Source organism: Falco naumanni, chromosome 8 (genome assembly GCF_017639655.2).
Source record: "Falco naumanni isolate bFalNau1 chromosome 8, bFalNau1.pat, whole genome shotgun sequence".
Lineage (NCBI taxonomy): Eukaryota > Metazoa > Chordata > Aves > Falconiformes > Falconidae > Falco > Falco naumanni.
In genome coordinates this window covers 53,764,500-53,778,562 of record NC_054061.1, presented here as the reverse complement: position 1 = coordinate 53,778,562, position 14,063 = coordinate 53,764,500, and the positions used below count along the sequence as shown (strand labels likewise).

The 14,063-nt window shown below is 36.6% G+C and overlaps 1 protein-coding gene across 4 annotated transcripts in view; it reads right to left on the bottom strand.

Annotated features, from left to right (window-relative positions):
• Positions 1-14,063, bottom strand: part of NCKAP1 (NCK associated protein 1) — a 61,213-nt gene that overhangs the window by 40,267 nt on the left and 6,883 nt on the right. For 2 of the 4 annotated variants that reach the window (XM_040603016.1, XM_040603017.1), the window contains exons 2-3: positions 9,322-9,339; positions 8,067-8,177 (exon numbers count right to left, since the gene is read on the bottom strand). In XM_040603016.1, the coding sequence (XP_040458950.1) occupies positions 8,067-8,177; positions 9,322-9,339 (129 nt within the window). The remainder of the gene's footprint in view (positions 1-8,066; positions 8,178-9,321; positions 9,340-14,063) is intronic. The other 2 variants (XM_040603018.1, XM_040603019.1) reach the window with 1 other exon arrangement.

Below are 14,063 nucleotides of genomic sequence, written 5' to 3'. Positions count from 1 at the left end.
ATGACACCTGGTTTTGGTATTACAAATGGCAACCAAGTGTCCACTTGGGGAGGACACGACAATTTCAAAGCCACAATAAATGAAGTGGGGCGATACGGCAAAAAGGGAAATGCTGCTGGGAACTATAATTGTAAAAGAAATAGCAATTTTTCAGAAATTCTGTGAAGCTGTATATTTAATAAGAGAATATAGGGAGGTATTCATTATGCTCAACCAAGGATTAAGGAATTGGTGCCGTGCATTGTTAACTAGTTACCTGCATTCCCAGAAATATTTATACTTAATGACACTAAAATTTTTGCACAGAGTTAAGGTGCTCATTCTTTGAACTCTCAGCATTGAAGGTGTCAGTAAACTTTCATTTAGAGTATTAATATTGAAGTAGAACTCAGCCATAATCACTGTTAAATCAATACAGTGCAAATAGTACTAGTAATACAGCACTGCCCGATCGGTGATATTCAGAAGTACAGCTCACAGCATGTAGCGTCTTGGATGTTTATTTGCATTTTTATCACTCAGGAATGTGGGTGTAGCTCTTTCCACACCCACTACAACAAAACTTTCCATTACTAATTTCCTAACAGCTGTTTAGAAATAGCTGGTGCAACACCGTTTTGTATTTGGTTTGAAGCTTTTTTCCTTAGCCTGCCATTCCATTTATCAGCAAAGATTTCTGCTTCCAATATTCAATGAAAGTATTAAAACAGGGTAAGCTGAAGAAATAACTCTTAAAACATTACTAGCAACAAAAGATTATTTTCTCAATGGCTAACCATGCCTTGTTGATTGGCTATACGTAAATGTTGTATTTATCTTAAAGAACTTGGAGTACAAATTATACCCACAAGGACAACAGTATTTTTGTTGAACAAGGTTAATTAGATTTAAGACACATGAAAAGCTGTAGAAATTTCAGCATAATATAGCAAGATAAAAAAGCTGAAATAATTTATTTTCTCTGTTAACAAAGTAGCAGATCTCCAGTCATATTTGACTATTATTTATAAACCAGGATTTTCAATAACAGAGAAGCTGACACTGTCAGGTATGCCATCAACAACAGAAGGAACTGGTCTTTACAGAGTTGTCTTATGCTTTTCCTTCTTCATATTAAATCCCCCAAATTTTTACGCAACTGATTATGTACACAGAGCGCATTAAGAGAAACGAAAAAACAAATCAGGAAGTGCAAGACAGCCTCACTTATGTGAACACAATGGCTCAGAGACAAGAAAGTAATGACACAGATGCTGGCACATTAACAGTATGAATAGGCTCAAGAATAATACGAGACAGCTAGAAAAGGTTGTTCAGAGAGTTTTATGTGTGGAAAACCAGAGGGTAACTGTAGTTCTGTAACTGCTTTATCATATTTATTTGACTGGTATAGCAGTAGCATGTGAATAAATGTCTTATTTCGTAATCTAGGAATAGATGGTAGGTAGCAGAATTTTCTCCTTTTTTGTTCAGTGTGATCTTTCTCCTGCAAGTATGATCACTACCACTTGTATTTGATTTCTACAAACCGACACCATAGATATTACAATGTCCTCAGAGAAAACGCCATCAACTTAATCTTACTAGCTGGAATACAAGCCCCAAAAAACAGTATTACAAATTCTGACCGTTAAAATTCTGGAGATAGGGGTAAATAATCCCTGTCAATATTCTTACTGTCATTTATTATACTCACTATGCCTACCATCTGTAGTCTTTAGACGATTTTAAAAACACAAGTCATTTCAAAATTCAATGCCTTCGAACAAAGTTCTATGCCTACAAAATCCATAGCAGTATCACAGGGAGAGAGAGAAGGATCTAATCAAATGAAGAAAATTAGTTTTCAATTCTCTAAACTGTTCAATGATGGACATATCCTTGGTTTTCTACCTCCAATTACAAGCAGCCTCTGAAGTGACACGCTGCATATAAAAAGATGTAATAGAGTATTTAGCATGTTTACTAACTAATGTATTTCTACTGCAAGATCTATTTTTGTTTCTTTGCAAGTTTCTAGCACCAAGTTAACTATCTTGAAAAGGAAACAGCCGCTCACGACCCTCCACAACTATTCCTGTTGCCAGGGTTGACCGTATTATTATTAATAATGGCAGATAATCAGAGCAGTGAGGCTCCCCTTTTAAAAACTGATCAAAACTGATCCGTCAGTCACAAGAACATTTCCTCATTGTCTCACTTTCTTTTACATAAATTCATACAGTAATTCCTACACCAGGCTCATTACATATTATTGTATCATACAAGCTTTGGCCACAGGTCTTGACATCTCTGAGGCAATTATTTATAGAATAAAAGTCTTGTCTGTGCTATTCTATAGATAAAAATGTTTTGGACACACGTCTCTAGCTGTCTGTATACTTAACATTTATGTCATGAAATCATCAAAGAACTATTCATTTAAAACGTATGAAAACTGATTTTGGAATGTCACCTCAGTAACACTGCTTTACTAAAATATTGTCTGGGTATTAGTGAGGGGGTTTTGTTTCTTTGGTTTTTAATGGCCACGCTCTTGAGTTGTCTGGCATCAAATCAAAAGGGAGTTTTAACAGATGCAGCAAGCAGGTTAGGTATTACATACATTATTAAGCAACAAGAGTGAGCATGACTACTTTGGTTTGCCTTGACAAGTGTCTCGTATAGCCTGATGTGACTTACAGTAGTGTACTACAATGATTTATTACAAATAATGAGAAATTGCACTCAGATGCTACTCCATCTATAACTCATGCACAATCAAGGGTTAAGCCATGAATATAAACACCACTGCTGACAGCACTTAGGATATTGAAAAAATTAAATTACATTATGACAGTTCTATTCAATGAAACGTTGTAAAGATATTCAGATATTTCAGGATTTCACATGACCTTTTGGAATTGCTATGAAAAAATGCTCACTTTCAAATGGCTGTTAGGCTGAAATATTTTACATATTATCCTCTGATTATATTATTGCATAAGTCACTAAGCTGTGAAGTCAGTCTAATGCAGGAAATGACTGAAGACATCAGAGATGCTACTGCGTGCAAAATCAGTACAGTAGGTATGGTTGTATCATGCCATGGCATTAGCAAAAGCAATTTCAATTCCGAATGATGTTTTAGTAAAAATATAAGTAAGGTTTTATTTGTTGCAGATATTTTGCAATTTCTTCTGAAATGAAGCATTATTAGCACATTCTATCCTCAAGCATAAGAAATCTCAACTGCTTGTACAAAGCTGAACAGAGACTAGTTACTCATTAGCTGGCTTTACTCATGCTTTATTTACTAAACTACTGCTTCAGTGTGTTCTGGAAAATCAACCTCATTTGCAGTCCCTCAAGCGCTCTAAGTTCCTTGAGCAGCAGCAGAGCTGAACATGCAGCTGTGCAAAAGCACGGCATCCTCTTACCTGGACACGATTTCAGTCTTCACAGCAAGGAGGCCAGTTAGTTTTATGGTAGAATATAGGGAGCTGGGTTTCTATTGCTTAAGAAAGCAGTTATCTGACAAATCAAGTCTCCCATACAAGAGATCTAGCACTTCAGAAGGCTGGAGAAAAATATTAAAGTTTACTGAATTTGAGGATTTAAGTTACTTTACTGAAGTGACTCTTGAGAAACCAGCTACCACAGCTGTTAATGACCATATAATTAACTCAGAAATAAATAACTGTTCCCTAGTGAAAAGGGATTACCAATACATGAGGCAGCGTGGATGAAATTCCTAAGTTATTTTTCCTCCAAAGAGAATTTCTAAATTATCTTCACTAGCACTGTGCAAATTACAATATTAAAAGCTTCATTAGAAACAAGTAAACAAGCAAGTGACATTTTCCTTTAGGCAGGGGCTGAAAGAAGTACTTGGAAAAGCAAATAGTTATTTAGTTAAGTGTTTTGAAAAAGACTATATTGGAGGCAACTATGAAAAATTGAAAATCAAGATTGGTTATAAAGTGCATATTTTATTAATTTCATTATAGAAGAAAGTGATTAATAAAAGCATGCATTAATGTCTTCTAATAAGCCTTGGCCAAGGAGGTCCAGCCACTCTGTGCCCTCCACGCCTCTCAAACATCCAGCTGATTTGCTACGCAACAAGCTCACTAGAAAGAGAAACTGTGAAAGACACAGTTAAGCAGACCAAACATACATACTGGGATCTAACAGGAAATAGCTAATGCACCCATGAAGAGAAAAAGTAAATAAAACGTAAAGTGAACTAATTCTTATCTACAGATCCTAAGCCAGGCACGCTGGAAATGCTTGCACTGTGTACTCTACTCTCACATGACCTGATTTTCAGCCCCCACTGCCACAATACAGGAGAAAATTATTACAATTAAGTCAGATAAACAAACCTTCAAAATACTATCTCCTAAGAAATTGAATGTGTAGTTAAATAAAAAACACAATGGAATTGTTACGGACAATACCAGGAAGATGGCTACTAAAATATAAAGATTTATCTGGAAAACAAGGACATTTCTCCCACTAATCATACACTTAAGAAACTTCTGGGTGATATTTCACTGGTCTGCTTTACCGCTAAGCCATGATAAGCCTCAGCTTCTCCAGGAGACATTTAAAAATATAGGTAGTTTTTCTACAGGAAAATTGCTGAGGAGCAGTCCGAGTAAAAGAAAAACATATGTTCAAGAAAGAAGGCAGATATTCTCACTACTTCCCATATGTGCTGTTTTGGAAAGCAGACAGGAAGCTAGCTCCATCACACACAGACACAGAGCTTGACCCTGCTGGCAGCAGATTTTTCAGACCCTACCCACAGTCTACAGAAAACACAAGTCTTTTCTCCCTGCATCTCCTGTTCCCCATCATGAAGTATTTTATTCTGGGCTTACAGCGGTATTAAATGTTAGCACTGACTGAGAAGAGAGAAACTTTCAGGTCCTATTATGTTTTTTTGGAGTTTATGTTCTCCTTTGATTGCCCTGTGGTGAGAAACTTGCCTGTACACCTTCTAAGAGGATGAGGTCTAACAAACCTTCAGAAAAATCAGGCTGCTTCTGAGTCCCTTACCTTGGAACTTTTCTTCTGAAGCTAGTCAAGGAAATTTAGTAACAAGAAATGTTACCCTGAGTCAATACCAGCACAATCAGGTCCCTGATCTGACCAAGAATAATGATGTTACAGAGTTTTGTGGAAGGCTCCTCCAGCTTAGGTGGCTTTTTCAAAACACAGCTTTAGTCAATTCAAAATACATAGAAATACTAAGGTTTCCCAAACACAGAAGATAAGATACTTTTTATTATTATATACTTTCCTTCTCAAATAGGACTCTAAAATGTTTGATTCTCACTTTGTCAATCCTTCATATTTTTTGTTTATGTACATTCCCTCCTTTGCAGGTATTTCATACACTATTAAGCAATACCACACCGCTGGCCAACATCATTAACAGTTGATTTAAGAGCTCAGTCTTTAAGCTGCACATTTTCAAGGTTACAGAGTTCACAATGGGGATTGGAGAAGAAAGGGCAAGTGTATGAGATCACAGGGACTGCCCTCAGACAATGGGAGAGAGTAAGTTATGAACTGACAAGGTCCAGCATTATCTATAATCAATTCTTTGGAAGATGGACTACTCCATTTTATTTTTCAGCCTGGTCAGCAAGGATTCATCAGGCACTTCATTGTTTGAACTACTCATAAACTTTCACTCTTGGTACAATATTGAAAATCAGCAATTGCCAGAGATCGCTCTAGTCTGACTCAGCACATCAAACACTGAAGGAGGAACAAAACCAGGAGCTTCATTTGTTGTGAATAAAAACGTAAAAGCTATCAATAGCAAACAGAATCAGTTGTTTCCGAAGAACAAAAATCCAGGCTTTTCAAGATCATCGGATGACAGTGGACACCGCTTATACTCTTCAACAAAATGTGTTGTCTGAGACACAAAACTCTGTAAATACCTGATAAAAAACTACTAACATCACCTACTGACATGTGACCACTGACACACTGACATGTCAACCACTGCAGTTGAACATCCAAAATTCAAAACCCCTCCCTGAAAGGCTGCCCTGGAATTTTCACTGCAAGGAGGAAGCACAGGTTATGATTTCTCAACTAATTCCTCCGCAATAATCTTTCATAAGTTTTCACTAACTGATGTGTTCCGGATCCAATAAGCTTCTTGTCCTTTTACATCTCTGATCACCTGTTTCCCTGCTGAAGGAACTCACTGGTGTGCCCTCCTAATACATGGCCAGCTGGTTGTTGGCCCGCAGGAGGGAGACAAAGGAAGAACACAGAGGGGAACACCTTCCTGGCCAGGAGCTAGATGCTTATGCCTTTTTGAAGCTAAGGTTTACAAGCAAAAATCTATCTTACTTCAAACCAGAAATTCCTTTGCACAGGACATGGCTTTTGTCTTACGAGGTATCTGTTAGGGGCAAAGGTTTCTTTTGGGAGGTAACAACACTCTACAGGAAAACATCTGTAAATAACTAAGACAAGAAAACTGCCATCAGCTCTGACCGCCATAAGCTCTAGCGGGTTATTACTGTTAGAACTCAAAACCCTACTTTAAACTGTGCTCATACATAAGGAGGGTAGGCTTTTGATAACTGTTCTTAATAAACACAGGCCTAGCTGGCTCATGGTAAATAAACACAAGGCAATGACAAAACATTATGAGCGTGTCCTATTTTAGAAACTGTGATTGTCAAAATATATCAAGTTAGCTTTGATCTCTTTCCATAAACATCACAGTACCAAATCCTTAAATATCCATCATTAGTTCAGCTCCAAATTCATAGTCAACAACTGGAAGACATATAAAGCATACATGCAACCGCATTAAAAAAAAATCTATGTACACAGTCTTTTATTTTTAATAGCAGATCTGCCACTGAAGTTTAGAGGACACGGAAGCATTTACCAAACATGGCTTAAAGGGTTTACTATTTCAACATAAATTTGATAAAGAATTTGCCATATTTGTTACTAACACAATCAAATTCAATACCAAGATGGGAAATATTAAACAGTACAAAACATGTACAGGTGTTCTAAGCAAGAAAGCACATTGTTACTGAAATTGTTCCCTCCACAAGGGAAAGCTTTTCTCTTTATGATTTCCCCCACTGGTATTACTGAAGACATTACATAGAAATTATAGATGGCATTATAAAAGAAACTAATTATTCCCACTGCTATTACCACTACCATTCTGTAGAAATCTGAATGCTTAAAGCAAGCCTAAACCTCTCAAGCACACATGCAAGTAGTTGCATGCAGGGAACATGCAAACCCAACACCTACCTCCACTTTCCACCTTTGGAAAGAAATTTAAGCAGGTAAAACAAAAATCTTTCCCTTGACTTTCAAATTGAAACAGAGAAACAAGTGTACATCACCTGTCAAAACGCCTACCTGTAATCTAATAATCTTTATTATCTCTAAAAGGCTACAAAGTCATATACAACAATACTGGATCACTCAGAAGAATTAAAACTGATTTCTGACTGCAATTGAATCCACTTCATCTGAAGAAGAATATATTTATGTATTTTTGTACTGCACAAGGTTTCTCCTTACACACTAAAGCGTTCTTTATTCCCACAGGGACTGACTACATAGGCAAGGACACCTGTAAAGTACAAACTTTTTTTCACTTTGCAGCCAGGTGCCTTGTAACTGATCTGCTGGTCAGGTCTCATCACAAATAAAGTCATGCAACTTGACCTTCTGCAATCATCTGGTCACCAAGAATTTCTGCTATCAAAATAGGGCACGATCTTTTTTCAAGGATTACTTCCCAATGACAATTCTTTGAAATGGAACAGGAGAGGCAAAAAGGCAAGAAGAAAACCAGAAAGTCTCCTAACAAAATGAATCCAGAATTACAGTGTAATATTCTCTCTTTGAACACAGTTCTTTCTAAAGTATCCTGTCAGACATGAATGAACTATATTCCAACTGCAACTTTCAGCATCAGATGCTTTGTAAGAACACGTAAAACCTCACAGATCTGAGCAGCAAGTGCTGAAGGGTATTGAGAAAAATACTTATATAGTCATTTGGTTACTTACATTGTTGTTGCGTGTTTCTACTGCTGGAAACTTCCTGACTATGAATTTGACAGCAGATTCCAGGTTTTTGTCAATAAGATAGGATGGTTTGGCTTTGGGGTCACCGCATGCCTATAAAAAAATACAATAAAAAATGAAGTAAACACACAATCTCCCATCTAAAGCTGAGTGATAGCTGCAAATCTGAAGACAAACTAGAAAGATTCTTTTTTGTTGCTTTTTGGGTTTTTTTTTTTGGTTTTTTTTTTTAGTGAGCAGGTGATAAAATGAAAGGCAAAGTGCAGGGACTGTCACAGCTGAAATATGCAATGGGAAACAGTACAGAGATGCTCTTCTACTGAAAAAGATGCATGAAGTATCAAAGCAGTTAGTGCAGAACAGCAGTGAGGGAAAAAACTCAATCCTAAAAGAAGGAAAAAAAAAAACTGGTTTCCTTTTAATGCTATTCCTGGTTTGAGGTAGTGTTGTATTCATCTGGAGTTAACAAACTGTTAGAAAATTCAATCATGTCACCATTTGTGGAGGACTGCTGGGCACATTAAGTGATTAAACTATCCTTTGTGAAACAACTAAAAGCCCCACCAGGGACCTGCATTTAGGTTTTCTTTTATTTGTTAACTGCAAGACAATTTTCCATCCCCCAAAAAAACACCAGTACTTGCCTAAAATACCCCATTTCCTCAGATCAGTTTTGCTCGTTTCCTTTACTCCTACAGTAGCATAGGCTACTGCTTTAAAGGTAGCAATCAAGAAATTTCATTATATTTTTATTTGAACAGAAGTCGCAACTGTTAGGTCTCTAAAATAACTTACGTGGACATACCAGAACAGCTTCTGTGGGCTAACGAAGCACCTATTTTTGCCAGCTACAGTGCATGCTGTCAGACACACTACTTCTTCTCAACTACTCTGATTTGTGAGCCATGCTGTACCATTTAGTTTGCAGTAACATACCCAAAGCTGCGTTACTTACATGACAGAAATTGTACTCAAATTGTTCTTTTCTCTCAAATATTCATGTAGTTTTAAAGTCCTCATAGGGATTTGCAAAGGAGTTTCACGTCTCATGCAAAACTAAATTACATGCTAGGCATTTCTACACAACATAGTGAACTCGAATGACAGTTCATTTAAAAACTTTTCCACATTGATTTCTATGACCAAGTTGTGGACTGTAGAGACAGAAGTCATGGAGTATGAGACCGATTCTGAAAGCGGGCAAGCGGGCAAAGGGAAGGTGAAAAGCTTTGCAAACCTTCCAAACTTGTCCTTGCTGGGAAAGCAGTGTAATAAAAAGAGAGAAAAATTACATATAAACAAATTACTCTTAAATTCTAAAATACGTTACATTAAAGTAAACTAATACACTATTACCTACATCCAAGAGAACATTAGGACCACTGTTACTCTAGGCAGCATACTTTTTCTACTAGATGGTGATTAGTCTAATACTCACAAACAACTTTACATGTACTTATTGGAATTTTACTATTGTGCAAAGTGCTGTGTATACACCGAGATACGTAACTTCTAACAGTATTTCAAAACTAAGTTCAGGTAGGGAGAGAAAAAAAGGAGTTAACAAACATCACATGCAACTACAGGGGAAAAAAGGAGAGAAACTCAGTGAAGTTTTACATACCTGAAAAAGAAACGGTAGCCAAGAAAAAAAAAAAAACAAAAGAGTCATTATTGTAAGTTTCTAAAACTCCTACCAGCAGTACATGATCATCATAATGTATGCTAACGTACTACTCCAAAATACCAAAACCCTCATGTCTGCTAATTTCTTCCCACAAAAATACTAATCTTTAAAATAGCATATCTATAATACTACCAGAGGAATTTATAATGAGAATAAATTCAGCAACATCCACAGTATCAGTTAGATATTAAATAGTTGCTTTAATATTCTTACAGCAGCAAACATGTGCCAATGTACACATTTAAAAGTCTTTACACAACTTCAAGAGTAAAAATTATACTATTAAATAGGCATAAAAAATGTTAACAATGTGTGCTTCAAATTTATTAAGTCTTAATTAACTAGGTCATGGGTTTGTCAGGATCTGTGCCAGATTAATTTAATTTTGTTGTCCTTGTCACACATTACATTACTTTCTCTACTAAAACAATTACAAACTAAGAAAACAGCTTAACAGACAACATATCTTTGTGGCCTGGCAAATTCCAATATGGTTGCTGTTATACAGGAAACAAGAAATCTGCCACTGTTAACTTCCTAAACTTTTTGGTCTGAATTCAAACACTACTTCCACATATGCTCCTTATTTTTCCCTGCAACAGATGTTTTTCCTCCTATAAATCAGCTCTCCGGAATGTTTACTAAAAATTGGGTTCTACTCAAGCCCTTTACACACAGGTCACTCACACGGAAACAGACGTCTAAAACACTAACATGCACATCCTCACGTGGCTTCGGGAACTCGGATCCCAAAAGATGACTAATACTATCCTCAGTCTAACTGACAATCCCCTCAATGTATCTTAATGTGCAAGAGAACTCTGCTCCTTCCCATTGTTTGTTTGCTAACATCACACTTAAAGCAACTGTAATTCTTCCCTGTAATAAACTATACAAGATCAATCCATAGATAAGAAACAAAACTGCTGCAAGATCTAGAAGGTTAAAGATACACTTCATACATTTCAAAATTCCAGCTTCTGAAAGGCTGTACAAGGCTACCTACGTGGACTGAATAGAAAGAGGACAACAGACATCACTGAACAAGTGGGTTGATGCCTTTCCCTTTCCTCTCCCAGACTTCACAGCAGCTCAGTTCCTTTCTAAGAGATGATGTTTGATTATTAGCTGTTGTTGCACCAACACTTTTCATCCATACCATTACCTGCATTCAGTATCACACGTCGAACTGTCTACATAAGCTAAAACTCTCCTAAAATGGCAAACATACCTACAAAGCTCAAGCTCACTGCTGTTTACTCTAGAAAGCAAACAAGAATGAAAAGACAAATCTCAGCCCTAGCACTTTCGCAGAAGTGTGAAAGTGTGGTAAGGCACATAACCACAATTTTGTACTGTAGAAAGAACAAAGACATTGAGGGCAATGGTCTTAGAATATAGTTAAGAAGGTAGCTTTTGCTTTTAACAGTTTTATTAGTCAATACAAAATCCCTTGTCAGTACTGTAACAGGCAGGAACAGGGTGGTACAACATACAAAGATCACTTTGCCATATACAGCTCTCCAGCATTCAAAATTTTGAGAATTAGCCAGATGCAGTAGCCCTTTCTCAATCAGCCTCAGATATCACTTTTTCCCCTAAGTGTCCTGCAGTAACTTTTCTTCATTTCTTTAAAAAAAAACACAAAAAAACAAAAACAAAATCAAAACAAAACCAAACAAAAAAACCCTCCAACCCATGAAAACAGAATGGCAACATTTGTTGAGCATTAAAAAGAAATTAAAGAATTAAAAATGTTCTTATCAGCACAGCATTCATGGAATACAGCTCTGAAGCTATGGGATTCCAGCTGCTTCAGCCCCGAAATACTATACTGAAAGAATCTCCCAGCAGTCATCTCTAAATTCCTTTGTACATCACTAAACAGCTGTCAAGCAGTTATGCTGAAAAAGATGATGCACAGCTACTGTTAAGAGACTAACCAAGTAATAAGGGGGGGGGGGGGGGGGGAAGAAAAACTCAAGCACTGGATTTCTATCAAGTTAGACAGCATTTCTTTCCACAGCGCTTTAGAATGGTATCCTGCTACAACAAGATCTCAATTAAGTGAACATATTTTCCTGATCTGATCCTGTGCGTCCAACTCTTAACAAGAACAATATGATTTCTGTCGTAAGAGATTCATTATTCAGAATACTCATTTGCTATCATATGCACTGGTCATCAAACTTCAGAGAGATCACACTACATGTACTTGTCAGAGATGCACCCCTATGCCATACATTTTGAATTAAAGAAGTGTTTTTCTAACTACCAATATCTAGATAGCTAGATTATTATTACTAAACAAAATTCAGACTCTGTTCTTCACGTGATGCTATTAGGTTCTTCTATACTATATTCACTTCGAAAATTAAGAATACTGTATCACTATCCTTTCTAGGTTGTACTCATTCAGAAGTGGCCAACAAGAAAACATCCAACAACAAAAACTTCTTTCACATCTACATTTAAGGTAAGCAGCCCCTAAACAAGAACAGAGAACCCAGTACAACTGCCTTTGGCCCAGAATACATCAACATTAAGAGACACAGCAAAGAGACCTTTTTCCCCAATACAGTTACAGGTATCACCACAAAAATCAAAGCTTAACATTTTACTTCCTACTTAAGATCAGAGAATGTTGGAGGAGAGCAAAAAAACCCATCCATCAACAAAAATACTGCATATATCCAGCTGATGTGACATGAATAAAAGCAAGTTTCTGTTCAGGTGCAATCATTGCCAAGTCTATTGCAAAGCCACGGTACAACAGACAGGGTGCAAACCTGCATTTGGAACACCTAAACTTCACTCAAGCCTTTTTATATAAACCTGCCATGTGTCCTTGAGCAAGAACATTCAGAAGAATTACCTGAGTTACATGGTGTAGGATGATAAAAAAAAAAGCCTAAATACATTACTGTGTTATAGAAATACCTTTTTTACATTGTTCTTTTTGTTGCTAAGCCCAACCTATACCAAATTATTAGCAGGGCCGTTTCCCAACAAAAGAGCAACAGGGCCATTTGAATCAGTACTTTCTCATTTCATCCCCCAAACCTCCTACATCAGTAGATGATTATAAACCTAAGTCATTTTTTGCAGTAATTTAACATGTTTTTATTACTTCAAAAGAACTTGATTTACTGTTACTGCAGACTTGAGATAAAACACTGCTGCGCACAGTTCCACTGGACTGTGACAACACAGACTGAAATCATCTTAGTCAACAAATCACTTCACCTTCAAGTTTCATTTACAAATGAATCTGCACTAAAAACCACTCTTGTGAATTCACCAGCAAATTGATGAAATTTCAACGACAGCAAAAAAATGCACCATCCCCCAAGTTAGTAACTTACATTAGTAAATGGAAATACACTACGATTTCTCATATTAAAAAAAAGAGAAAATCTCCTGTACATACAGGCACGCAAAGTAAAACTGTTCTCCTCTTGTAATAGCTGCTGGCATTAAAGGCTTCACCCTAAAATGTATCTGCAAGTTCGATTGCTTGGTTTGTATCTACGCGTCCTATAAATAATACTAAATAATACATAGCAAAGAAACATTCAAGGAGACAGGTTCATCATTAACTCCAGATTTCTGTAGAATAAAATGTAGTATTTATTCGTTTCTGTCACACATTTAAAATAATGAGATTACACCAACTGACAATCTCTAATTTTGCAAAAGCAGAACTACTGATTATTCAACTCTTCTTCTCAGTAAAAGCTGCTGTGAATGGTGAATACATAAGGAAACAGTTCACACCACCTCAGCATCTCTGATCACGCCTACCAGAACTGCTTTGCTGCATTTTAGGTTTTGTGGAAGCCTTAGTTGATTATTAAACAGGATGCTACCAGGTAACCTTTGTGAATGAATCCTTGTCCCTCTTCACATCTATGCAAGCAGCTGCAAGAATTAGTTGGTCACACATGGACAAATTATTAGAGTACAACTGAATAGCTAAATAAAATTTAACTGTCCTACACCAGTATCACTTGGGTAATCTTATACAAAGTTACATTACTGATGTTTGCAGTTACTTTAATACTTGTACAAAAGGTAAACCTGTATTTTTATATATAAACTATGCTAATAGGTTCAACCAGAACTATATTGTTTCCATGATCCATCCAGGATCTGAGAATCAGAAGAAAGTCTCAAACTGTTTTTTTGATAGTCTCTATATGCCTTGGACATATAAAAATATGGCTCAAAATTTTATACATGTAACTGCTATTGCACTTTTCATGCACTAACATTCAAAAGTTTGAAAGAAT